This window comes from Corvus brachyrhynchos, unplaced genomic scaffold (genome assembly GCF_000691975.1).
Source record: "Corvus brachyrhynchos isolate BGI_N302 unplaced genomic scaffold, ASM69197v1 scaffold8, whole genome shotgun sequence".
Lineage (NCBI taxonomy): Eukaryota > Metazoa > Chordata > Aves > Passeriformes > Corvidae > Corvus > Corvus brachyrhynchos.
The window spans coordinates 240192-265694 of record NW_008240031.1 but is presented as its reverse complement, the minus strand read 5'-3'; the positions used below and the strand labels follow the sequence as shown (position 1 = coordinate 265694).

At 40.4% G+C, this 25503-nt stretch overlaps 1 protein-coding gene across 1 annotated transcript in view; it reads right to left on the bottom strand.

The window, feature by feature from the left end:
- Positions 1 to 25503, bottom strand: part of PDE8B (phosphodiesterase 8B) — a 41576-nt gene that overhangs the window by 4664 nt on the left and 11409 nt on the right. The window contains exons 5-18 of the mRNA XM_008640912.2: positions 24305 to 24393; positions 21552 to 21630; positions 20955 to 21095; positions 19508 to 19596; positions 19026 to 19086; positions 12664 to 12715; positions 9579 to 9656; positions 8600 to 8676; positions 7231 to 7395; positions 6415 to 6460; positions 5850 to 5985; positions 4460 to 4658; positions 3399 to 3616; positions 2169 to 2304 (exon numbers count right to left, since the gene is read on the bottom strand). Of these exons, the coding sequence (XP_008639134.1) occupies positions 2169 to 2304; positions 3399 to 3616; positions 4460 to 4658; positions 5850 to 5985; positions 6415 to 6460; positions 7231 to 7395; positions 8600 to 8676; positions 9579 to 9656; positions 12664 to 12715; positions 19026 to 19086; positions 19508 to 19596; positions 20955 to 21095; positions 21552 to 21630; positions 24305 to 24393 (1566 nt within the window). The remainder of the gene's footprint in view (positions 1 to 2168; positions 2305 to 3398; positions 3617 to 4459; positions 4659 to 5849; positions 5986 to 6414; positions 6461 to 7230; positions 7396 to 8599; positions 8677 to 9578; positions 9657 to 12663; positions 12716 to 19025; positions 19087 to 19507; positions 19597 to 20954; positions 21096 to 21551; positions 21631 to 24304; positions 24394 to 25503) is intronic.

The window sequence follows — 25503 nt, the reverse complement described above, 5'->3', positions numbered from 1 at the left end:
AAAGGAGAGTTGGTTACAGGGGCCAGTGGCAGCATCCCCTGCTAGCAGGAGTGAGGGCGTCATTATCAGCTCTACTGCACTTAGGCACTAGGCAGGCACCCAGTCTGCTGCCTTACAGTTTCATGCAGAACACCAGGACCTTGGAGAAGAAAGTGATGTCTGAGAGCTGGAGCTTTGCTAAGTAACTAATGATAACCCAAATACATATTATAATTGTGAAGATTCTCAAAATTAATATCAAAGTTAGTGAAATAAAGAGCCACAGGCTCTTCATCAGGTAAGATGTTACCTTCTCTGCATCCCAGCCTTGCCCGCTTGGAAGAGGCCATGACAGGGGATGCATTCACTGACTTCAAGCTCATAAACACTCCTCACTTCTAAATGTTTGAATGCAGGGATGGTGATGGTAGGCGACTACTTCACTTAGGGGAATTTCCGGAGTTAGATTTTTATTCCTAAGTGAAAAAACTGAGACAGGCACAGGGGGCTAAACTGACTTGCACAACAGTTTCTTTTACACACTGAAAAGCCGGTCGCTGACATTCAGTTCCAGCATGGTTTTGAGTAGAACTGCTTTCTTTGTGCCAGATTTTGAACCCTCAGCCTGGAATAATCTTTGACTTTAGTTCCCAGTGAGGGTGAAATTTTACATAATCTATGAGATTAACAGTAGGAAATCACAGGAGCGACAGACCGACTACAGACATTCTTGGCTTCCTAGACAGTAAAAAACCAAACTTCTTACTGACTGCTCTGGAGACCAGGTGGAGGTGACAAGGTAGTTGTTCCGGGCCTGCTGTGGCATCATATTCTGGGTCTTGAACAGTTCAGAAAGGCACAGGTGTATTATGGAGTAATGAAAGGCCTCCACCTCTGCTCACATGGCATTAATGCTATTCTCAAAATAATATATTGTGTGATTTTGGCCTCCCTTCACTGCTAAATTCAACTCTTGAGTCAAAAACTGAACATAAGTACTTTTCGCCACCACAGCTAAATTAATGTCTTTGTGGTTTATGGGGAAATACTTTGCAGTGACTTTTGCTAATTCAGGCATTAATCTTCGAACTTTATGTTTAGCAGTTAATCCTTTTTCAGCATGGGTAGCCCATCAAAGAGCTTTCTAATTAACCCTGTACCTTAAGTGCTGTTCAAGATCCAAACCAGAAAGAGCCACTGCTAACAGTAAAGAACAGAACAACCTAATACTGAAGGAAAACAAGAAGTCTGTAGTGCAAGTGGTTCTGTCCTCAATTTTTATTGTGACATGAGTTCAGCAGTGTTTGTGATTTCCAGCTCAGACTGTTGGAAGAGTGGAGCTCAGCAGTCCCTAGAAGCAGGTAATTTCAGCTGACAGAATGTTGTCTTTAAAGTTGTAAACGGCACCCATGACAGTCTACAGTACAAAGTCCAGTTATGGATAGGTAACAGAAGCTACTTCTATTTGGGTTTAGTATTGCTGACCTTCAATTTTGTCTGATTTTTTTTTTTTGCATGTTTCCAACAAAGCATTATTTTCACTAAGGTGGGTTAAGATAGTCTTTCCTCAGGTAACACTGCCCTGAAGAACCTGGTCAGGCCCTGAGTGCTCAGCCTCAAGAGGTGGCAAGAGCAGGTAAGAGGGGATGGGAAACTCAGAGGCAGCTTATAAATAAACCTTGGCTGGTGGTGGAACATTAGGGTGTATAACTGTTACACAAAAAGGCTTGGACATCTCTTAATACAGTCAGGAGTGGAAAGCTCTCAGGAAGTTACTCCTCAGGACTTGAAGGCTCCAGATTACACAGACACAAAACTGTCAAGGAGGTTCCTCAATTACAGTCCTAGGCTCAGACAAATCCCACTGTTTGAAGACAGGACCATAGGCACAGGTGCCAACCTGGCTCCGTGCACAGAATTTTCCATGTAAAACAACATCCACCCGTACATTTCCTGAATACAAGATGGTTTTGAACACAAGGCTTATAAAATGAAGTGTTTAAATGAACTAAGAGCAGAAAAGAAAAGAAGAGTATTTTTTCACACTTTGATATGTGAGGCCACAAATCCATTTGTGTAATTGTGGCATTACCACAATGCAAATTTATGCAAGGTGAATGAAAATGATACTTAAGGTTGTCTTGGAAGAACTTCACTGAAATGTGTCAAGGCGTGAAGCAAGCACTTACTTGTGGGCTGGTCTCCTCAGATGCCACCGGCTTGTTGATACTGTTCACAAATTTGTTCACATGCTCAAAGTGCTTCGTCATCTCTGTTGCCAAAACCATGTCAATAATGGCCTGTCGCAATGTCCGGTAGCGATTTCTAGGAAAGAAAAATAGTTCTTGCTCACAAGCTTGCCAGACAGAGCTCTGCCCTTTCCTCATCCCTGCCCAGACAGTGCTGCAAAACACTGCTCCGGGGCTCAGCCACAAGCTGGCACCTTCAGAGTTAGGAACAGTCTGGGGATGGAGGAATGGACAAGATGCCTCTCTGAGTTCCCCCCGCTCTGTTATTTTTAGCTAATGAAAATCAGTCCTGTGAGGTCAACAAAAACAACTCAGTTTCATAATGCTTTAAGACTAAGATAACTTCTCCAGGAATGGCACCAATGCGTCCATTGCACTGTATGTTAGTATGTTAGCTTGGAGTGCACATCTCAGGTTTTTCAAAAACAGCAGTGTTGTGGGAAGTAAACAAATCAGTTACCTCTTTGGGGTCAGGCCCTTTCCCTTTCAGACCTCTTTCTCTCTCACCTTGTCCCTACGAAAGTAAGGGTCATGCAGTGGGAACTCCTGGGCTACTTGCATGCCCAGCCAACCACAGGGAGCTTCCAGCTCTCCCAGAGCTTTATGTCCTCTGCCATCACCCTTTCCATTCCATGTGAATGCAGTAGTGCTGGGATGCATAGGACCTTGTGCAGACATAACATGCAGCATCTAGCTGCTGGGGTGGAAAACACACCCCAGAAAAGTAATGCCGAGGCTCCTTCAATGAAAAGGCAGTGGGCCTTGGGACTGTTAATGGGACCAAAACTGGACTCCGTGGTGACAGCAGGCAGACCCTGTGTGGAACAGCAGATCAGCCAGTGTGTGCTTCTGGACGTAATACAATAGTTAAATCATAAAAATATACGTACCTGTGCAAAGTACTCCTGAAATCCTAATGTAATCCATAAAAGATTATTAAACATCTATCTAAGCTTCCAATAATTACAAGTTGGAAGACAGGGAGGGTAAGGGGGAAATGAAAGCCTTTTTATAAATCATGGAACATAGGATTCTGCAAGAGGTTAAATATTAATATGTGTATTTAAACTGTGTATTCTTGTTTAGAAGATAGGCTCTCAATTTGCCCCAAACTAAAACTTCCAAACAAGCAATCCACACAAGCACACTCCCCTTCTCCAGCAGACACACCTATCAATGTTCTTGAAAATGTTGTATTTGCTGTCTTTTGTTGTAAGCTGAAACGCCAGTGCTGTGTGATGGCTCTCTAATACAGCTGTATCATTGTAAAGGACAGCTAGTTCACTGCCTGCATTGCACAGGAAAGAGTTGGTCCGTCCAGGATGGTCTACATCATGAATGGTGGCAGCTATTAATGCAGCTACCTCATCTAAATGGTCCAGACTTCCCTACAGGAAGAGAGAAAAATTAGAATGTGGCACAAAAATTACAGTAAATATTTTCTGATTACTTCCAGGTACCCACAATTACACAAATGTAAACTTAAGCAGGGATTCTACCTCCTTGCAATCATTTTCCATTCCCTGTGCCCACAGATTACCTACCACAAAACTCCCACTCTTACCCTTACCCAAATATGCTTTCATTAATGAAGCTTTTTACATTGCTGTCACCCAAGCAATATCTTTGCATAGCATTCTTTAATGGATAGATCACCTAATGGTTTCCTTGCACTTTATATGCTTGCCTGAACGCATCTGTATGGACTCTGCTGCTACACACCCTCTATGTTTTATTATGGGCATTGTCCAAATGCTCCTTAAACACTGACAGGCTTGGGGCATCAACCACCTCTCTGGGAATTACTGTTCCAGTATTTAACCACTCAGTAAAGAAATGTTTCCTAATGTTCAGTCTGAAGCTCCCCTGGCACAGCTTTGAACCTTTCCCACATGCCCTGTTGCTGAGTACCAGGGAGAATAGCTCACATCTCCCTCTCCAAAGCTTTTGTGAAGCGTTATTAAGAAGTGTTACATACAGCCAGTTATCAAGAGACAGAAAAGAACCAGGTTCCCTCCCCACCCCCATCATTGCTACTTAAAAATGTAAATTTTTATAAACAGACTTTAGAGAAACAGTGTGAGCTTGCTTTCATCACAGGAAGACTTCAAAGACAGAGAGAGTTTATGAAGCCAGGACCATTATTTAAACATCTGACTTCTGAATGACACACATAAAATGGCAAACACGTTGAAATCCTAGCCCAGAGAACTCCTAGGTGATGGTTCTACCTTAACTCTCTCCTTCCCAAGAAAGAAGGCGGTAGCATGCAGGACATCTGCCGCATGTGTGGAGTTGTGGTATGAGTTGGAGGAATGGTAGTTGGCTTCAATGACCTGCAGCCATGCCCGTAGTGTTGCTTCTGAACAGTTTAAAAACTCTGAGACCCCAAACCGGGCAAAAACTTTTAAACCCAAATACACTAATGGCCTGAAAAACAATAGAAGAAAAAAGCAGTGCTGTAAAATAGGAACTTGTGATGTTCTAAAAGCGATATATTCAACAAAGAAACCAAGACCTTAAAAAGGGGGAATGCTAAACATTTTTAAATTGCATATCTATAATCTCTAAAAAGTCTGGCCAAGGTTACAAATTATTGCATCTACCATCCTTTCAGACATTATTTTAATACGTTTTGTAGAAATGATGCAGTTCCATTAGAGTTTCAACAATTTGTGTGGCTTCAGAAAAAAAAATCTTAAAAGCCCAATTTTTTGTGTTTAGTATCTGTCAAATAAACAAAATTTCGTTTATCTTTTTCCTGAGGAGAAAAAGCAGACTTTGAACATGACATGGGCACATCCCAAAGGCTAAAAAGCCCTAAGCAAAAAAAAGGTCAAATGTCAATTGTCAAGTGCTGTGTCTGTGTGTTTGCTCAATGCTGGGAAGCCCATGTGTGAAACAGTAAACAGAGTAAAGCCTCTAATCTTTTTGATTCTTGTATCCAAATCCACTCTGGGTTGTCTTTTACTCTGTGTTGCCTGTGAGAGGGTCCATCAGTCACATTTTTCACTCCTGCAAGATGACCTACAAAGCCTCTGAGCTGAGAAGGGCATAACCAAACCCCAACATCTGCAGATTAAAACCAGACAAATGCAAATTTCGAAAGTGGCCATTTTGTGCTAAGAGAGTACAAAAGAACGGGTAGCTTGTTTGATTCTTTGCATCTTGGAATGAAAACCACTTTTCTCTCTGGATTATGTGCTTATTTTTGCGGTCTGCATGACCTCAAGGCTACTGATGTCTGTTTTCATTATAAACTTTAAAATCCCAGTCTTTTGATCCTATCACTGGTTTATCCTCCATCCCATTTTTTTATCCCTATAATCAAAAGCCATAGTTGCTTTAGATCTTCCCAAACTGTAGGATGATTTAGGTGAGGAAGGGGAGAGGTTTGCTTTTGCCAGCATGACCATTTGCACATGAGCAGGAGAAAGGGCCATCTGGAGGGCATCCAGCACATAGCAACATCAGACTATGTTGAACAGTGTCAGCTGGACAGAGTGGATGTGAGTCAAGCAAGACGGCTCTCACAGATTTGCTGTGTCGTGCTTCATTTTTTCCAGAGCTACAGCTCCTCAACAAACTTTGTCTGGGCACCCAGGGAAAGGAGTCCAGTACCTTTTATTTGTAACAGCCTCCAACTCAAAAATATTGAAGTCCCAGCTTTCCTCATTATCTAGGAGCTGTGCAATACAGGGTGGAACATCATTGATGGTGTTCGGCACTGGAAGGTGAGTATGGCTCAGGTTCATATCTGTTGAAATGGAATTTGGGAATTAACACATTTCCAGGTTATTCCCCCTACACTACCACAGCCCCTCTTCAGAATTCCGTTTAGAAAACAACTTTGAGAAAAACAACTCTTTTTCCTGACATGAAAAAGTCTGTAAATGCCTATAATATAAAGGTTTATTACAGAGCATTCGAACATAAACCAAAAAGATCAGTGAACATTTCTTTGAGTGACAGTTTGGTTTTTTGCTAACATTTTGAAATACATTAATTTAATTATTTGAGCCTGCTTCAACACCAAAATGGAGGCAGTCTAGCACTTGTGCTGCAGTCATTTAGACAACCATTTCCAGAGACATATATCCCACTGCAAATAAGCCTGAAGCTGTATGTTAGCAGTATCGACAAAAGAAGTCACACGTGCAAAGGGAAGTTTAAAATGGTGGCTTACTCTTAGAAAACACATACTCATTTCCTGACAGTCTTCTCAAGCCATCCTGAAAAAGAAAGCAAGTTTATCTTACGTTTTTTGTATCACTAGTTGCAAGAACACTACATGCACTTCAGCCACTATTCCCAGGTACTAAAAGCACTGCTCTTATTGCAGCAGTATAGCATAATCCTTGTTTTAGGGTCTTTCAGAATAAATATGTGAGGATCCCGGGAACACTGGTATGGGATCTCCAGAAAAGATATTAAATACACAGTATATTGCCCTCCTTGATCCTCTCATTGGCACCTGCAGGACTTCATCATTCAAATTGGCCACTATAATTTATTTTAAATTTTCTTTATATTATTTGGCAGGGATTAGCTCAGTGTCTATTAAAAAATGAGTAAATTCATGACAAAATTTAGATAGTCTCTATCTTGCTGCTGTTACAGGACCAAAATCAGAACCTGATTAAAGCAACTTCACTGATACAATGGACCACCTATAGAGCAATCCCTCTAATCCCATATAAGCTTCTAGAGTTTCTAAAAAGTATCTCCTTCAGTATCTTCTGAGACAAATCCAGAGACTGGATGTAGTTTCTAATGGCAACCTCATTCACTTGTATGTGAAGAGGAATGCACCCAGTAGACTGAGATGTGGCCATCTACATCCTAGTGCCTACTGCTAGCAAAGAGGCCAAAATACTTAACTGAAATGGTGATGAATTATGAGTCCCCTTCCCATTGCTTGGGAAATTTTAGCACAGCAGAGCACTGAACTGTGATGTAGGACACTGGTAGCAGCAATTTCGTCTTTACTAATTTTACTCACATTCATCAGACCTCCAACAAGATCACTTGTGTGAGGATCTTCATCTTTGGTACCTAGCTGAGGGGAATAAAGTTCTGTTGTCCGCAGGATTTCCAGAACTCTGTCCAAGGCCTCTGCTACTGTGATAGGGCTGTTTTCTTGGGCAGCATTAATTATGTTAATAACCTGAAAGCAGATTAAGGAGGCAGGCAAAGAAAAGTGAATGGCACTTTTTTTCTTATTACAAAATTTTTATTCTTGGCTTGATTATGCTAATTCTCATTTAGGAAATGCAGTGTAGTTCCCTACAACCCTTGAAGTACAACTCTGAAAATGTAAATTTGTGCTCGGATTTCCTGGTATCCATCTGCTATTTTTAACTGGCAAACTCCTGAGAAGTGAAAGCAGAATGGTGTGAAGTATCTGAAATTGTTGCAGGTGGGTGGACCAAAAACTAGCAATGTCCCAGTCCTTCAGCATGTCCAGGTCTGCTCTGAAGCAATTATTCAATCCCTAGAGGAAAACCCAAACAAACAACTCTTGGATGTGACTCAGATATCCTGATATTGGATGTAAAGCCTTAGTTTTCTCCATGTAGAAATGAAGAGCAGAGAGCAGAAAGAGCTGGGCTGTGGGAGAAGAGGATGGCTGTTTGAAACCCACACTGTGCCTCAGTGACGATCTGGGAATGCAGCAGTGACTGCTCCTGGCTCTGCCAAAACTGACAGGGAGAAAGTTCCATTGCTGTCTTCTCCAGGAGCCAGATGAAGCTACACAGCCACTACAAGCCTCCCTTGTGGGTACAACCGAGGATAAGGAAAAGGAAAAGACCCAGTTGCTCTTAGAGTCACAGAGGTTCTGGGAAATAAGAGCTTGATGATAGAAGAAAAAATGGGGAGAAAGGAAAAAATGGTTTGAAAGTGGAAGATACCGGACACCCTCATGTGTTACAAGTGACTGTGCAGCTGGTTTGTGACAGCAGAGTTTGTATAAAACAGATAGTGAAGAAAAGACTGCAGAAAGTGGGAAAGACAGAAGATGGTGCAGGTGCTCCCTCCTCTGTCCGGTATCTTATAAATATCAATAGTGAGAGCAAAGGTGAGACTGGAAGAACATTCTCCTACTCATACATGACCCAACAGAGCAGTGTCCCCTTCCTGCCAGAAGCCATGCATCTAGCAAGGGCACCCTTCTCCCCTCCTTAATATTCTTTGTTATGACTAGCATTTGGAATGCCATGATGAGATATAGAAAGTGGTATTAAAAAAAAAAATTACTTATATTATTCTGTTAAATACAAAGTACAGGAAACCTCTGCTTCTCTGTTCAGAAATGACATATGAGTGCAACTCCAGACTGGAGTTTGTGGAAAAGTCTGCTCAGGACTCACCTTTGTGATAGGAGCTTCTATTGTCATAGAGTGAATCCGTGCCATTGAAGAGTACCGTCGGGTCTGTAAACTTGGAGCTGCCATTAAAGAGAGCCACAGAGTGTAAATCAGATGACAGCATTTGGAGAGTGTGGAAGGCCGGGGAACAGCACAATGAAATAAGAGTCTTGTATCCCATTTCTCCTGTATCTCTCCTCCTGCAAGTTCTTACTTCATTGTTTCATTTCTTGCACTGTTGTCTGCCTCTTTGGCAGCCACCCTTCACTTTTGATGTCAGATTATCCATCCATCCATCCTTCACTTCAGAATGGAGCTGTACTTACACTTCATGCCCTTTGATTGCAATAGATCTGTGTCAGACATGGCTCCTCCTGTAAGTCTGTGTGTGTCCCTCATCTTGATGGTACAGCTGCTCTAATGAAAACCATTTTGCTCCCCCTAAGCAGTGCTTCTCTCACAACATATAGGGGCAGAAAGAAATCTCTGCCACCACTGTCTCACTTGTAAGCAGTCACAAGTGGGATTAGTAGAAGTACTGCTCTCCAGTAGCTAGCAGCAATATATTCCTTCGTGTTAAACATTAAAAAACCAAAAGTTCGTGTTCAGGAGCATAAGCTGCAGCTTTCTAAGAGAGGTGGCACTAACACTTCACCACACACTTCTAGCAAGCTGCTCCCATCCCTTGGCACAGTCACTGCTCCTCCCTATGGAGGCAGTCAGCATTGCCATGCATTGTATAGCAATGCTGCTACTCAGGCTGGGGCACTGCTTTTCAAATCAAAACGAAGAAATTTTACAGCAATTATAAAAAAATGAAGTAATCTCTGTTTAATCAGCTGTGAATCTGTCTGGTTATTCTTTTGGTCTGCAGTTTCATTGCCCAAGCAAAGTTTGTTCTTTATTTATTTATAAATATATATTAATAAATAGTATTTCACATACATATAATACAATATTTCTTGGCAGCTTGCTTTCTTACCATCACTACTTTGAGATGTTATTGACTTAACATCAACTGAGTCTTTCCTTCTGTTCTTGCACTTGTAAGAACCGGATTCTGTAAGTACAAAACAAAAGCTTTAAAAATGCATCAAGAAAAACCTCTACAAAATCTCCTTCATCTAAAATGATGAAAATTTAATTAAGTGCTCTTAACAATATCACATACATGGGGGAAATATTGTAATTTCTGCACGCTAGCACAAGGAACTCAGTGCCTATCATTTTAAAGCAACTTGTCTGAAGTCACCTGGAAAGGTGTTTTGCAAGTCAAGATGCCTTGTGTAACAGAGACTTGCTTCACCTAACTTTAGCTCCCTAAAAGCAGCAGTCTTGCAGGCTGTCATCATCTAAGGTTATCAGATATCCTGCTTCAGGAGAGATGTCTCAGGCAGGTGGGCTGAACCCCTTGTGTGAGTTCTTTTTGCTCTCCTCTGACCACTGAACAAGGCTGAGTTTAACTGCCTAAAACCTCAGCCAAATGAGAAAAATCTCATCTCAGTCTACACACTTCAAGCCAAAGCATAATTCAAACTCAGACAGCTTTTGCTTTTATTTGCAATAATTATTTTTCCCCTGTGTTTAAGGAAAATCCAACCTGCTGAGAATGATAAAAAAATAAATTTATTTCTTGTGAAAATTAGCCATGCAACAAGCTGTTATTCTTGAAACTGCTGTTTGCTAAAGCAAGGGAAATTAATCCCATGCAGTCCAATTCAAAAGCTGGATGAAATGCCAGGAAAGAGCCTAAAAAAAAAAAAAAATCAGGTAAAATTTCATTTTTCTCCAGTATATTAAATTCTGCACTCTCCCTTATGTTTAAAAACAGCAACCATGCATCTGTTTACCTCTTTTCAAGAGTCTCTATCGTACCTATTCCCAGAGTATCTAAAATGCCACCCAAGGATCAGAGACCCTAGCAAGGATCAAAAGCAGATAAAACCATTTGAAGAATCAGAAGTATCATAGCTGCGATATTCTTAACATAAAGACCAATGTTCATGATTATACCACAAGACAGGATGTATGCAGCCTGTCTTTAGCAAAATAAAATGTTGTCCTGGGGTGACTTTATGATGTGTATCCCCTGTCGCTGCTCTATGCCCAGAAATTAACTTTGTGCCTTTAAATATACAATTCTCTAGAATTAAAAGTTCATCCGTCTTAAAAGTTACTGAAATAGTTTCTGTAGTTTCTGTCTTAATTCCCTTTTTCTACCACAGATTTATAGGACAGCTTGGGTCTTCTGTGTTGTAGTCTGAACTGGAAAAACTGGAAGCATTTTCCTCTGTTGACGCCTAAGAGCAAGGCATAACTAATGCATGTTAAATAATTTTATTTATTTATTTATTTTATAGTACTCCTCTTACAAACCCCATTCTTGCATTTGGATGAGTTTATCGTAAGGCACTTGAGTGGGACCAAGCATTTATACATAGACAGAGCTGTGAGTGGCTGTAGCTGACAAACAACTCTCCTTGTGTTAAATACCACCTAGCAAGTCAGAAACCTTGCCTATGCCCCCCAGAGAGTCACAGGTGCATAAAAGCTACTCTGTGCCATACTACAATTTCATTTGTAAATATTTAAATGCCTAGGTAAAAATTTTTTCTTTGCCTGGTGAGCATCAAATCTAATCATCCAGATTTGTTACAAATCACACCACCTCAAACAGCATGATACACATGGATTACTTTTCTGTGCTCATCACATTGGTATATGCCCATGGCTCTGGAAATTTATTCTTGGATCACAGCCATGGACTGCAGGGAAGGGTAACCTACATGACATGCTCTGAGGTTGCCTACTTTACTGCACTGTACTCATCAATGTGGTGCCTAGTATGAGGCTTCCCAGTGTTGCTGAAATCTGTCACAACAATGAACAAATGTAAAACATTAGTAAGCTAATGTCAATGTGTTAATTAGTAACAAGTGTCCTGCTTAATTTATGGGCTTCTTCACCTTCCTGTTTTCAGGAAATAAACAGTGAGAAGAAAGTCTGGTTTTATTACAGGGTTACAGGAGCAAATGGTTCTGTGATGTTCTGCTCTACAGGAGCAAACTGTGGATCAGTTCTGGTGGCAGCAAAGGGAATGAGGGCAGCCAATTGCATATGGTCTCTTCTTCCCCCTGCCCACTGTTATTTGGCATCACAAAGCTCTCAGATGTTTGTAGGTATTCTTAGGCTACTTGAAACAGCAGGGGATGTCAAGCAGTCACATTGCATGCTCTTAGTATGTTATATCTTCCTCCCATGTGAAAACCAGAAGCTGCTTGAAGTTGCACAGCAACATTGTCTCACCTTTCATAGCAGGAGAGGCCTCAGGTGCCAGAAGGCAACAAGGCATGAGAACCTTTTCACTCATAATAAGACATCAGTCTGGCTGAGACCAGTAGATTCAGAAGCTTAAAATTGGCCTTAAGTGCCTCCTTCCTTAGGGAAAAGTGTTATTCCAAACACTACACAGCACTGGAGGAAAGGATTATTCCTTTATGCGCCACACTTCTAGTCAAAAGCTCTCTGCAGAACTCAAAGAGGGCTGGAGTGTGCTGTCTGTGGGTAAGCAAACCCACCTGAGACACAAGACAAGGGTTGCAGACATGCTGCAGCAACTCAGCGCTGACTGGAACTGAGTTGCTCGGGCCTGGACACCTCAGACAACTGTCTTTGCCTGTGCTGGGGCCAAACCAACGGCCTGCTGACAGGTCCTAAACTTGGAAACACTGTGGCAGGTGTGCTGGCACAAATCAGCACATTCCACATTTCAAACACAAAGAGGTGCCAAGGTACACCAGCCATGGGATCAAACACAGTGTTTTAATACAACAAAGAACAATGCCTCTTAACTTCAAATGCACAGCAAGAGGTCTGCACAGGAGACTCAGTTATTGATGATTTTAAGTCCAATTCATGGTGTTACATCAGAAGCAGCTGGCATCTGTCATTGGCCATCAGCTCTGACCACTAGCTGGACAGAAGGAAGAGACAATTCATACCAGCAGAGAACCCCCAGCACAACTTCCAGCACGGCAGAATGTAGAGGTAAATTATAGTATTCTAACCTGACTGGGAATTGTCTCCTGTGTACTTATCCTCACGGTGACTCTTGTAGAGCTGGAGATAAGAGTAAAATATATATGTAAGGAAAAAGAATACAAAAAATCTTTAAACAGGCTGCATTCAACACTGTCCATATCCAGCATTTTCCATTCAGCTATTTTAAAAAAAGTGTTTGGCAAAGACTCTTCTTCAGGTGTAATTAGATGTAGAGAAATAATACGAAAGCAAACAGATGTGTCATGCAGAAGATCACAGATACAAGTGCTTTTATGTACTAAATTCCTGTTTAATGCCTGTGTTTACAAGAGAACTGATACTCGGTTTAGGTAGTGTTTTAAGTGCAACTTGCATATGAACCTAAAAGAATAAAATGAAAAAAACCCATTTTTTTCTTAGAACTATTGAAGCAAATTTTGAATGCATCCTTTCATGGGTCACTGATAAACTGGACTTAAAAAAACTCAGTTATAAAAATAACTCTCCAGGAAATAAGGGGTAGAGGTAGGTGTTGTTCATCAGACCTTAATTTCTATGTAGTTTTTAATCATTCTCAAGAATGAAAAATTAAACACAGCATCTTAATTCTTTGTCCTTCTGAAACATCTTGGGTAGCTCCAACAGTAGGTATTTCAAGCTTTCTTAGAATTTATAAGATATTTCCATATCTTAGTATTTACATCTGTTGCTTGATCTGCAATAACACAGATTAAATGTTCCTCTGCTTTTTCATTCTTCTCAGAAACAAAAGTACTGGCCAGTTCACAACAGTGTAATACCTGCTAATCACCTCACCCCTTTCCTTTGTTATGTGGTTAGAAGAAAGTATTTTGCTGTTTGTAGGAAAACTGACCAGAAATGGCAGTTTCTCAAGTCTTCCCTTGAAAATTGGCACATGATGTATTTAAGCATAGCTAACAGAGACACAGAGAAAGATTAGAAATAACACATTACTTTTTTTACTGCAGTCACTAGAGATGATGCACGTACCCTCTTACTTCAGATGAATAATTGTTAGTGCTTGACACTGTAATTACACATTATTCAGTACACATAATATTTAGGAGTCCATTACTGTCATATGGTGACTGGTTCCTCTGACCAAATCAATCACCTGCCTGTAGCGAAGCACTAGATTGCATGGAAGCATGAAATCCATGGTTGCAACCTGTCAGGTTAAAGGACAGTACGACAGGGTTGCACTTGTATGCTCTTAGTGTCTGTATCAGTTTGTGACAGTGCAATGCTGCAGGGTCCTCATGAGGATTATTCAGGAAAGAAAGTAAAGGAATGATAAAAATTCTCTTTCTGTCATTCTTGCACATCTTTTTTTTTTCCTGTCTGCTGTGGGGGGAGGTAGGTAAAGAGGGTGAAAGGAAAAGAAAAGAAAATGGGAAGGAATAAAACCCCAAAAAATTCAGGCATGGCTTTTTGTAATGAAAAAAAAAAAGAAGAAAGGGAAACCCTGGGCTCATGTTCCATATAAATCTTGTTCAGGGGAGTGTAAGAAGTGACTCTTCATCCAAAAAAATTTTAAAAGCTTGAACACCTTTCTTGTATCCAAGAAACTCTCAGAGAAATAATCTCATCCAAACAGAGTAAGGTTAAGGAAATCTCATCAAGTATTGTACAGAGACACAAGGCATCTGAACTGCTTGTTCTGGCCCCAGCCTGGAGCTTTCTCTCAAAGCCAATGGATATATCTCCGTCTACTGCACAACTGGCAGAAACCTTCTCCAAGTGCTCTACTAAAAAAATAAACCACATTTCTGTTCTGAATACTCCTCTTCCCCTTCTGCAGGCATGTCCTGAAAGAGCCATGTAAGGTAAGTTACGAGGGCAGTTATACAGTTAATCTTGGGTCAATATGTTCTTGAAAGAAACAACACCTCTCTTGTAAATTTATGAATGTGAAAACACTGGACTCTATCCTGCCAGGTCTCAAGTTGACAATGGCAGCATTAATAATTACCTAGGCTCAGCACACAGGAATAGTCACATGAAAGTCAATCCCCATTCATAAATCTTCACTGTAAGAATGCTTAATGCTCTTTTAGATATTTTTTTTTTCCATGCATAAATTTAACATGCTAGGTTTTTCTGTGTGATAAATCTGGCATGGAAATACATGAAGGTTCCAGTAGTCTCTGATATCCCTTACAGAGGCTGTCACAAATGGCAAAAAACAGATACATTTTTTAAGGTGAAACAATGCATAATAATGTAAGGATGTTTTGACGTCAGCACACACTGTCTGAATGCTGAAATCAAGCTGTTTAAAATTATGTTGATGCAGTGAAATATTACATTTGCATGAATATTTGAATTATGACAGCTTTTACTGCTCTGTAACTTAAGTAAATGTTTCATTTGATTTCCTTTTGTCCTTCCATAAAGATTTATCTGTGGCTTGAAAGGGAACCTAATTTTTTTAGTGTAAGGAAAAGTTCTACTGCTGCAAGTATTCAGGAATGGACATAAGGAAAACTGCATTGTCCAGGATCTCCTACAGGTACGAGGTATTTCCATGACAGAAGTGAAACGGAACAATTACATTCTCTGTCAGATACACCTTGTTTTTTAAGGGACCTTAAATCTCCACAGAGCATATTTTCTCTTAGGCTGTGGTCCTTAACCTTTGTGGCAGACCTCTGTACCTGTGGAGAACCTTTTCAAGGCCATATTCCCTGGGATCACCAAATGTGTAAAGCTCCCCAGGCCTATAGATCATCAAATAAGTGCTGAATTTACCAGTAGCTTCTCATGAAACTACTAAAAAGACAAGAGTGGATTGTACTTTCCAGCAGTACAGGAGGATATGAATGTCACCTTGGACACAAGTCCTTAAATAAAATTTGTTTCTTAACTTCCCTTGTTCTCACCAACAAGGAGAGGCTGATGGGGCACATGAAGTTCAAGGGCAGCCTGGGCTGCAGTAATCATGAAATAAGAGGAGTACAAGATCCTCACGCCAGTGAGGAAGGCACACAGCAAGCTCACTACCCTGGACCTCAGGAGAGTAGACTTGGGCCTCTTCAGGAACCTGCTTGGTAGAGTGCCATGGAATAAAGCCCTGGAGAGAAGAGGGGCCCAAGAGAACTGGCTAATATTCAAAGATCACGTCTTCCAAGCTTAGGAGTGATGCATCCCAACAAAGAGAAGTCAGGCAGAAATGCCAGGAGGCCTGTGTGGATGAGCAAATAACTTGTTGACAAACAAAAGAAGGAAGACTACAGAGAGTGGAAACAAGAGCTGGTGGCCTGGGAGTAATACAGAGAGAATGTCTGAAGAGCCAGGGATCATGTTAGGAAAGCTAAAGCCCTGATCGAATTAAATCTGGCCAGCAGCATAAAGGACAAGAAGAAAAGTTTCTATAGGTACTGTGGTGAATTAAAGAAAGATTAGGGAAAATGTTGTCCCTCTCTGGAAGGAAACGGGAGGTGTGGTTACCCGGGACACATAGAAGGCTGAAGTACTCTATGAATATTTTGCCTTGGTCTTCACCAGCAAGTGCTCCAGCTACATACACTGTCCGAGTCACAGGAGGTAAAGGCAGGGACTGGGAAAATGAAAACCCACCCACTGCAGGAGAAGATCAGGTTTGGGAACATCCAAGGAACCTGAAGGTGCACAGGATCACAGGACCTGATCATCATTTGTGAGTCCTGAGGGAGTTGGTGGAGGAAATGGCTAAGCTGCTATCTATCATATTTCAGAAGTCATGGCAGTCCAGTGAAGTTTCCAGTGACTGGAAATGGGGAAACTTAGAACTGTCATTTCTAAAGATTAAAAAAGAAAAAGGAAAACCCAGGGAACGACAGGCCAGTCAGTCTCATCTCTGTGCTCTGCAATTCATGGAGCAGATCCTCCTGGAAGCTACGCTAAGACACATGGAAAATAAGGAGATAACTGGAGACAACAGGCACAGCTTTACTAAGGGCAAATCATACCTGACATATTTGGTGGCCTCCTACGATGGGTGGATAAGGGAATGTCATCTAACTGGACTTGTACAAAGCATTTGATGCTTCCAGGCACACCCTTGACTACAGTGGAGAGACCTGGATTTGACAGGTCGACCACTCAGTAGATAAGGAATTGACTGAATGGTCCTGCTTAAAGAGTTGTGGCCAATGACCAGGAGTCTGGGTGGAGAGGAGTGATGAGTGGTGCTCCTCGGGGGTCTGCACTAGGGCCAGTATCTTTGTCAGGGACACAGACAGTGGGATCAGGTGCACCAGCAGCAGGTTGGCTAATGACACCAAGCTTGTGGTGTCACGACTGCTTGAGGGGCCATAACATGCTGGAGGCCTCCAGCATAAGACATGAACCTCCTGGGGCAGGTCCAGAGAAGGGCCACGGAACTGACCAGAGAGCTGTAACATCTCTCTTATGTGGAAAGGATGTGAGAGTTGGGGTTGTTCAGTTTGGAGAAGAAAAGTCTGGGATGTTTTGTAGCACCTTCCAGTATGTAAAGGCCCCACAAGAAAATGAAGGAAGTTTTACAAGGGTGTGTAGTGATAGGACAAGGGGGAATGGTTTTAAGCTGAAAGAGGATAGGTTTAAATTAGGTATCAGGAAGAAATTCTTTGCTGTGAGGGTGGTCAGACACTGGAACAGGTTCCCCAGGGGAGTGGTGGATGCCCTATCCCTGGAAGTTCAGGTTGGATGGGGCTTTGAGCAACCTGGTATAGTGGGAGGTGATCCTGCCTGTGACAAGGAGGTTGAAACTAGGTGATCTTTAAGGTCCCTTTCCATATCAATCTATGATTCTATGATTGTATGATTCTATGATTCTTACTGGTTTAAGCAGTCCAATCTACAGGGCAAAGAAAAACAAAAGAAAAGGACTTTTTTCCTATATTCCTACTGCTGTTTTTACATATGGATACAAGTTTGTAATTATTTTGAACCCATTATCTTGCATTAAGAATATCATATATACACCTCCCTGTACCAGTCTTTCAGTTGTGTGTATAATATAGAAAAAGCCATCAGATTATGTCTTACTTTCAAATCAACATCAAAGCACCTATAAATGAAACAACATTTATGAGGTTTAAGCAATGAATTAAAAAGAAATACATGTAACTTTATCACTGCTTTTATTATAAAACTCTGTTGCACTCTAGCCTGAGCATTTTAAAACATCCTGTGACTGTAAATGACACTTTGCTAATACTAAAATACACGTTTTAGTTCAAAGAGCCTCATAAGTTTAAAATACTATGAGTCTTATTTTTCAGTGATAGACATGCAAAGTTCTTCCGGGAATTATGCAGATTTCTCCTTGATTTTTTACTACCTACTTCCACAAAAACTTGTTAAACAAGGATGGTTTCAGTGGTCAAATGTTACCACCAATGAAATTCCTCTAGCAGTAGTGGTTTTCCAATAATGTGTTAATATTCAGTATTGTTCTACTCAAGAAAGGGCAACTAGACATACTAGAGATTTTCTAAATACTTTTCCTGTGTGTCTTTTCCCACATCATGGATAAAAGCACATAAAATTCTAAATAGAACAAGATACAGAACCCCTTCCCTAAACAACATGGAAACATATCCTATTTCCCAAGCACATGCTTGGTCTAAAGTGTTTCCAGCCACTTCTTATGCTTCCCACTTTCTATCTCACCCCCTACAGACCATATGCCAAAGACAGGCTTCACTCCTTTGCTCACAAAAGTCCAGACTTTACGCTACAAGGCACTTAGTAGAGTATTTTTGGGGCAAAGTATGTGATGTGGTCATCTGCCTCAGACACTGTCAGAGGGAGGAAACCAGGAGAAGATGACAGCAAACAGCTCTCCGCACCACCAAGTTTGTTGCAGGAGCAGCTGGTGTGGATTTGTGTCTGGACTGCAGAGACCCAGCTCAGCCACTACTGCCACGTTACTCGGGTTATGGCTTGAGTTACACCCTTTCACAGCACCTGTTCTGGCAGATGTGTGAAGTCTCAGGGCCTGCATGAAGGCTGCACTTCATATAAGTACCACACATTGCCAAATCTTGGGACCACTGAGCATAGGTCATTAGTTGGCATAAGTACACCAGATCAGGCTGGCAAGAACAGCTCTACAAAAAAAGCCCTGAACTCCCTTTGAACTGTGGTCTGTGTTGCTCCACAGCATCATGGACTCAACTGTCATATCCATGCTCCAGAAAATTAAGTATGTTGTTCCTCTACTCAGGAGTCTTGCAAAAGGAGAATAGTGCAGGCAAATGTTGAAGTTTTCTTGCTTGACCCAACAATCAATGAGAATCTCATTGACAATATAGATCACATCTTCTTGAAAAAATTTTAAGCCAAAAAATATCAGTTTACTAAAAGCTATGAAAATTATCACATGAAAGAAATACAATACCTGTTTGTTGTTTTCATTGGTACAATGCAGCCTTTTGAGGGACACAAAGTGTCTTATTTGCCTACCAACAGAAATAATCACTTGTTACTGTATCAAATTGTAAAGAGAGAAGTGAAGTGATACACTGATATTTTCTAAAGGAGAGATCTCCAATCCGTCCTGATACCAGATACCAAGCCCAAAACCAGCAAGACAACTGGGTGACTAGCACTCACTCCTTCATGAAGCATAACATTGAGGTTTTTATCCCAGGACACCTGATCCTTCTGTTGCTCCAGGAATTCTCCTGCAGATCTGGGAGCTGAATTTGGCAATGTGTCCATTCTAAACTGCGAAGGTGGGAACATGTACAAGCACACACACGAACATGGGGTTGTCCAGTTGCTAAATACATGGAGGTTCATGTCAAACTTACAGATGCAGAAAGCAGAGAGAAGGCCCTAAAACCCAGAAATCAATTATGTTCCGGACAAGTTAGTTACCCTCCTTGACCGACCACAGGTGTTATCTTCACGTGCTGCTGGATACTGTCTCCTGATTTTTTTCTTGCGTAGTAAACTCCTTGCCATTCCTAAGGAAACACACACAACAGTGACAGCATCTGAGCACACATAGCTTACAGTCAAATATTCATTTATTATTGCATAGTCCTTATGTACTAAATTATTATTTTTATTTCATGGTTGTCTTCTTAAAAATAGTATAAAATTAATATACTATTAAGTATAACAGAGAGAGAGCAGCAACTACTCACCCAGTGGAGAGCAGCACCTTTAACTGATATAAGGACAGTATAATTATATTTCTCTTGGGAGAAAGTATTTTTTACAAGGAACTTAACAATTTTTACAAGGAACTTTAGGTATCATCTACTTAAAGAGGTGACAAACATTCTTGCTAGGTGCCACCATAAGAAGCAGTGGCTGCAACAAAAGGATATCCCTTGGGACGAGCAGAAGCGAACCCTGTGCCAAGCACCATTCAGCTTTGAAGTTGTTGGTTGTCATGCAATATATATGCTAAATTTCAGAAGTCTTTGATCTAAAGATGTCCCTCAACTAATCTCAAAGAGGAATAATTTTAAGGAGGGAACTACCTGGCAGCAGAGTAGGATGAAGTCGGAAAATGGGTAAAAGACACCTTTGAGCAGGCAGTACTAGCTCCTGGGCAGCCCATATAAATGAGGAGGAGCACAGCAGGAGTGGCCTGTGGGTACTGCTAATGAACCAAGGTGAACCTGCAAACAACTCCAGACAGTGACTCACAAAGCTCAGATCATTGCTGGATGTGACTCAAAGGTTCAAGAACTCCCCAAAGTTCTTGAAGCAGAACATGAGAGAGGGAAGGGCAACAGGTATTTCTGCAGCCCAGGGGAGATGGGATGGGAGACTGTTGCATGTGTTAGGAGAATGTATTGCCAGGCTCATCACCCCAATGACAGGAGTTCACAGTGCACTGCAGATATTCTAACTACAGTTATTAGGAAAGCAAACCCCACTGGTTGCCAATACATTTTGGTGCTTTAAGTATGCAGTTAGTGAAGGCTCTGCTGTTTGACAGAACAGTTACACATTTTGTTTGGATGATTCAGCCACCTGAGAGACTGACTGAGGGACAAACTGTTACATTCCAACTAACAAAAGCTCCATGGGCTCTAAGCAAAACAGAAACACAGAAAACATTCTGATACTGATCTTAAGCCAACAAATCAGCAGGAGTTCAGTCAGATCCTAAAAGCAAAGCTAATGAGATCTGTAGTCACTTGTCTGTGATATGAGCTGTTGTGCTTAGACATCTGAGAAGCAGAATTCTGGTCTTACATGTATATTCATGAAAAACCCATCTTGTGTTCTTAAACCTACAGCAATAAAAACCAAAGCAGAATAGAACTCTGTAGCAGTTTCAAAGGAGTTTGTTTTATTTGCTTACCTTTCCTTTTTTAATAAATGTGTTTATGTTGTCCAAAAGGTCTGTAGAGTTTTTATCACTTTTAGGTAGTTCAGTGAGCTCCTTGCCAATAAGCTCTCCCTTGCAGTACCCCATCATCCGTTCAAAGGCTGGATTAACATACTGCCAAAACAAAGGTACATTAGGACAATATCAAAAAGAATTTATTTCAAGGATAATAACTTATATAAGTATCGAAGTGTGACAAGTTATATAGCTAAAGGCACAACCACTCATCCCTACAACTCAGTGTTTCTCATATAAAATACTACGTAATGGTGAAACATTTTATTCAAGTAAGAGGCTGAACAGAGAAGGTGATATGTAATCTATCAGAAAGCACAGAAAGACAGTGAATGCAGAGAAAAAACATTACTGAAAACTACCATCTAAATGAAGTTACAGAAGGAAAATCCGTAAAAATTCAGCAGGCATCAGTGTGCAGCAACCAGAAATTAGGCAGTTCATTTTACAAGGCTTTCTAATGGGCAACAAAGCTAAAATACTGAAATAGAACAGGGACTACTTTGGGTTTCCTCTTTTCAAATTCTGTAAGATAGTTAACATTTTCCCCCCTACCTGAATGACATGATCTTCACTGGTTATTTCTACAGCTTCCTGACAATGGTCTAATGCTGTAAACACTGCATTACAAGCCCTGAAATTAGCAAATGATTAGCACATTAGTTTTTTTGTTAGAACATTTTGTTCACTATAAATACATGATTAAATTGTACTTATCAGTAGATGAACCACAAAGTAGCAGTTGTTTTGACTAGACCATGTCACTATCTTTATTATGACTTTTTCAAAACATCCAGCCTCAGACATCCCTGTTGTTAACGTGCTTTTACTGCAGATTACATTATAAAAGTGCTCATAGATACTGCAGCATCTTAATAGTATACTTGTACCTACATACATGCTTTGGACAGCAGGAACTAACAGTGAGCAGTAAAAATAACACATACTATTACATCAAAATGTTTTGTGATCATTAAAAATTTGGAACACAAAAATCACGACAGCAGGTATATACAAAGTTTTCAATACAGCAAGTAGATTGGCACTGTAAAAGAAACTGTAATACAACACAGTTAAAGGAAGCAATAGAACCATGTCAAAGTTCTAGTTCAAAAAATACCAATTTTCTTGCTTCCAAGTAATAATGCAGTGACTGGACTTCCATACATCCTGATCTTTAAGAACCCAGATGATCTTTGATCCCCATTTTTTTTCCAGGGCTATCCTTGAACTAATGCCAGAAAACAGAAGCCTTATCTTCTTGCTACAGAATTCAAATTGCTTAAATTATGATTTATACAGGACGACATTAACATTAATATAGGCTCCTAATACTAGGGAAAAATGTATATCTCATAGAATCATAGGATGATTTGGGTTGGAAGGGACATGAAGACCATGTAGTTCCAACACCCTACCATGGCCAGGAAGAGTACATACTAGAAGAAACAACCCAGGCATACTTCTTTTGATAGGTATCAGTACTTCATCTTTGATTTGCACTAAAGACAAACTAATTATATTCTAAATAAGTCTCATTGCGGGAGCAAAACCGCACTGTGCATAAACATTCCTGTATACAGTATTTACCTAAAAGGAACATCTTGCTTCCAGGCTGCATAGCAGAGTTTGAATTAATACCAGTGACTAGAGAATTAAGAAATACAGAACATTGCTACTTCTCCTTATTACAGAAGTAACTCAAAACCAAATAGGATACATGAAGAGATATACACAGAAACACAGACACACAGTTATGTGGATGAAGATTTGTAGGAAGTAAGTGTTTTATACGGAAGATGACAGAAGTGTTTCTGCTCATAGAGTAAAAGGAGCTCGGAGTATAATTTTATATGTGATTTTCTAGCAGTTCAAGCTGGTTCCCGAGTGTGATTTTGTGCTGTGTGAAGGAACTAATTTGTCTCAGTGATAGATGCCTGTCTGGTACATCAGCTGCTAACAAATGTAATTACACAGAATTTCTGTAAGAAAACACACATATATTTGCACTATTCAAGCCTTAGTATTTTCTTTTGATCTGGCAAGCAAGCCAGCAAAATTACAAGTTAAAATGGCCCATATCCCCTTTAATTAGCACACAGATGTCCAACCAAGTTTCAAACCAGAACCAGCTATGTGGAAAAGTGGAGTCCATGCTAGGAACAGAAAGACACTTCTGACCGCTGATGTGACCTCATATACTGCTCTCTGGGGCTGGTGCTAGTTTTTCATCACATTTCTCTTGTGTCTGAACATGTGACATATCCTGGGTTTAATTCTCTCAACAAACTTCCTGCATTCTCTTCCCTTTCACTTTTACAAAGCTGTGTAGAAGACTTGCAGATCACTGGCAAGTGGCACTGACATGAAGTGCAGCACCTTTTTCCCCACTTAATTAAACCACACAAATGAAAAAAAAGAATTGTACCTGAACGCTATAACCAGTATCGGTTCTGATTAGTTTTTAATGGCATCTGCCTAATAAGACAGAGGTAGGGGGAATTCCTGGTGAGTTATGGAAAACAACTTTTAAAATTGTGTAAACCAAAATTCAATTTTTTTTTCCCTGAAATTTTACTGTAATTGCAGTTTGCATGCATGAACATGCAATCATGTGAAATGTGAAGTCACTTTGGTATCAGTTTGCAAAGAAAATCTTAGAAAAATCACCTTCTTAAATAGACACACTGAAACTTGTAGAAAAGTGATAGTATTTTCTGTAGATGGAACTGGAATTAATTTATGCCACAGAGAGAACAGCCCTTTCTCTGCATTTCTTTCCTATCATTTCATATGGTTACATTGCACAAATATCTACATGCATGCAAAAGCACCTATATTAAATATAGAATTAGTCACATTAAGGAAAAAGTGCATGTGGGAATAAACATAATTTAACTTCTCACTATCATATACAACTGTGCTCCTGGCCTGCCAAGTCTCGGCCAAGCAAGAAAATAAAAACTCAGAGCTGAATCAAGATCGTATTCAGATCAAGCCTTTGAATATGAAATCTCAGACACGCAAGATCAAGAATGACTCTGTGAAATTTTACCATCATGTAAATTCGCAGTCCATACCTACATTGACCGAGCTTTCTCTGGGTACCAGTTACTAAGGCACTTCAGTTTGTCCTTTACAAAATAACAGGAGGAGAAAATATAAAATGTAGTGTATTACATACATACATACACATACATACAGATGCAAGACACACATATGCAGAGCTGGGAAGAAGCAGAAAGCAACATGATACAATTATTTAGACCAGGAGGTTGATGTTTGCAGTTTCTCACACTTCTACATACCGTAATTTGAACTGAGATCGCACTTCCCCGTATTCTATTTGAACCAGTTCATTGTAACAAGCAGTGACACTGCTGTTCTCCATGAATTGCTGGAAGACAAATCAAGAGTGTATTAAATAGGCTGTTATTTCTGTTCCTGCATCTAAAACTTAAACTTTTTAAAGAGAGCTGGCACGAGGCCAGTGAAGGTCACAAGGGTGATTAAGCACCTCTACCATGAGACAGGCCAAGAGAGCTGTCTCAGCCCGAAAAGGAGAAGGCTGAAGTGGAGAACTTATCAAAGTATATAAATATCTGAAGGAAGACTATAAGGAGACATAGCCAGCTTCTTTCTAGTGGTACCCAGTGACAGGACCAGAGGCAATGGGCACAAACAGAAGCACAGGAGGTTCAGGGAACCTGAACATCAGGCAACAGGGGGGGGGTTTTTTGGTTTTTTTTGGTTTTTTTTTTTTTTTTGGTTTTTTTTTTTTTTTTTTTTTACTGTGAGGGTGACCTAGGCACAGGTTGCCCAGAGATGTTGTGGAGTCTCCATGCCTGGAAATGTTCAAAAGCTGTGTGGCATGGTCCTGGACAACTTGTTTTAGGTGGCTGTACTTGAGCAGGGAGGTTGGGCAAGATGACCCCTAGAGGTCCCTCCCAACCTCAACCATACTTTCCTTTTCTGTAGAAATAAGCTCTGGTTGTACCTTTTGTGTTGTGAATAATCATCTTTTCCTCAGGAATGAGTTTCTGTTTTTTAAGACAACACAAATATCTAAATACAAAGCAAGCATAAAAATATGCTAAATCCTTAACTCAATTTTCCCATTTGGTTTTAGCAATCCAACGCATACTCTTAAAAGAACCCCAAACACAGTCTCACACAAAACCAGTATTGCCTTGATGTTTTATTTTGAACACCTATCCTTCATTCACAAGGGAAATGGAAAACCTTAGAGACATAAAAACATTCATGCAAAAAAGAAAAAGATAAAGAATTATATTTGGCATTTGTTTCCAAGCAAATATTGCGGCTGAAGCTCAGAAAAGGAAGTAAGTTTGCTTCACAAGTAATCTCACTGAGCTGTCACTGTGAATTCAGAAGTGCAGAAAAGTATATAAAGTAGAAGCATGCTGGCCACAGTGAAAAAACTTTTACTCTAGACAGGAGAGAATGTTCTCTCTGTTAGGTTTGAAAGTGCTTGTGCTTGGTCCTG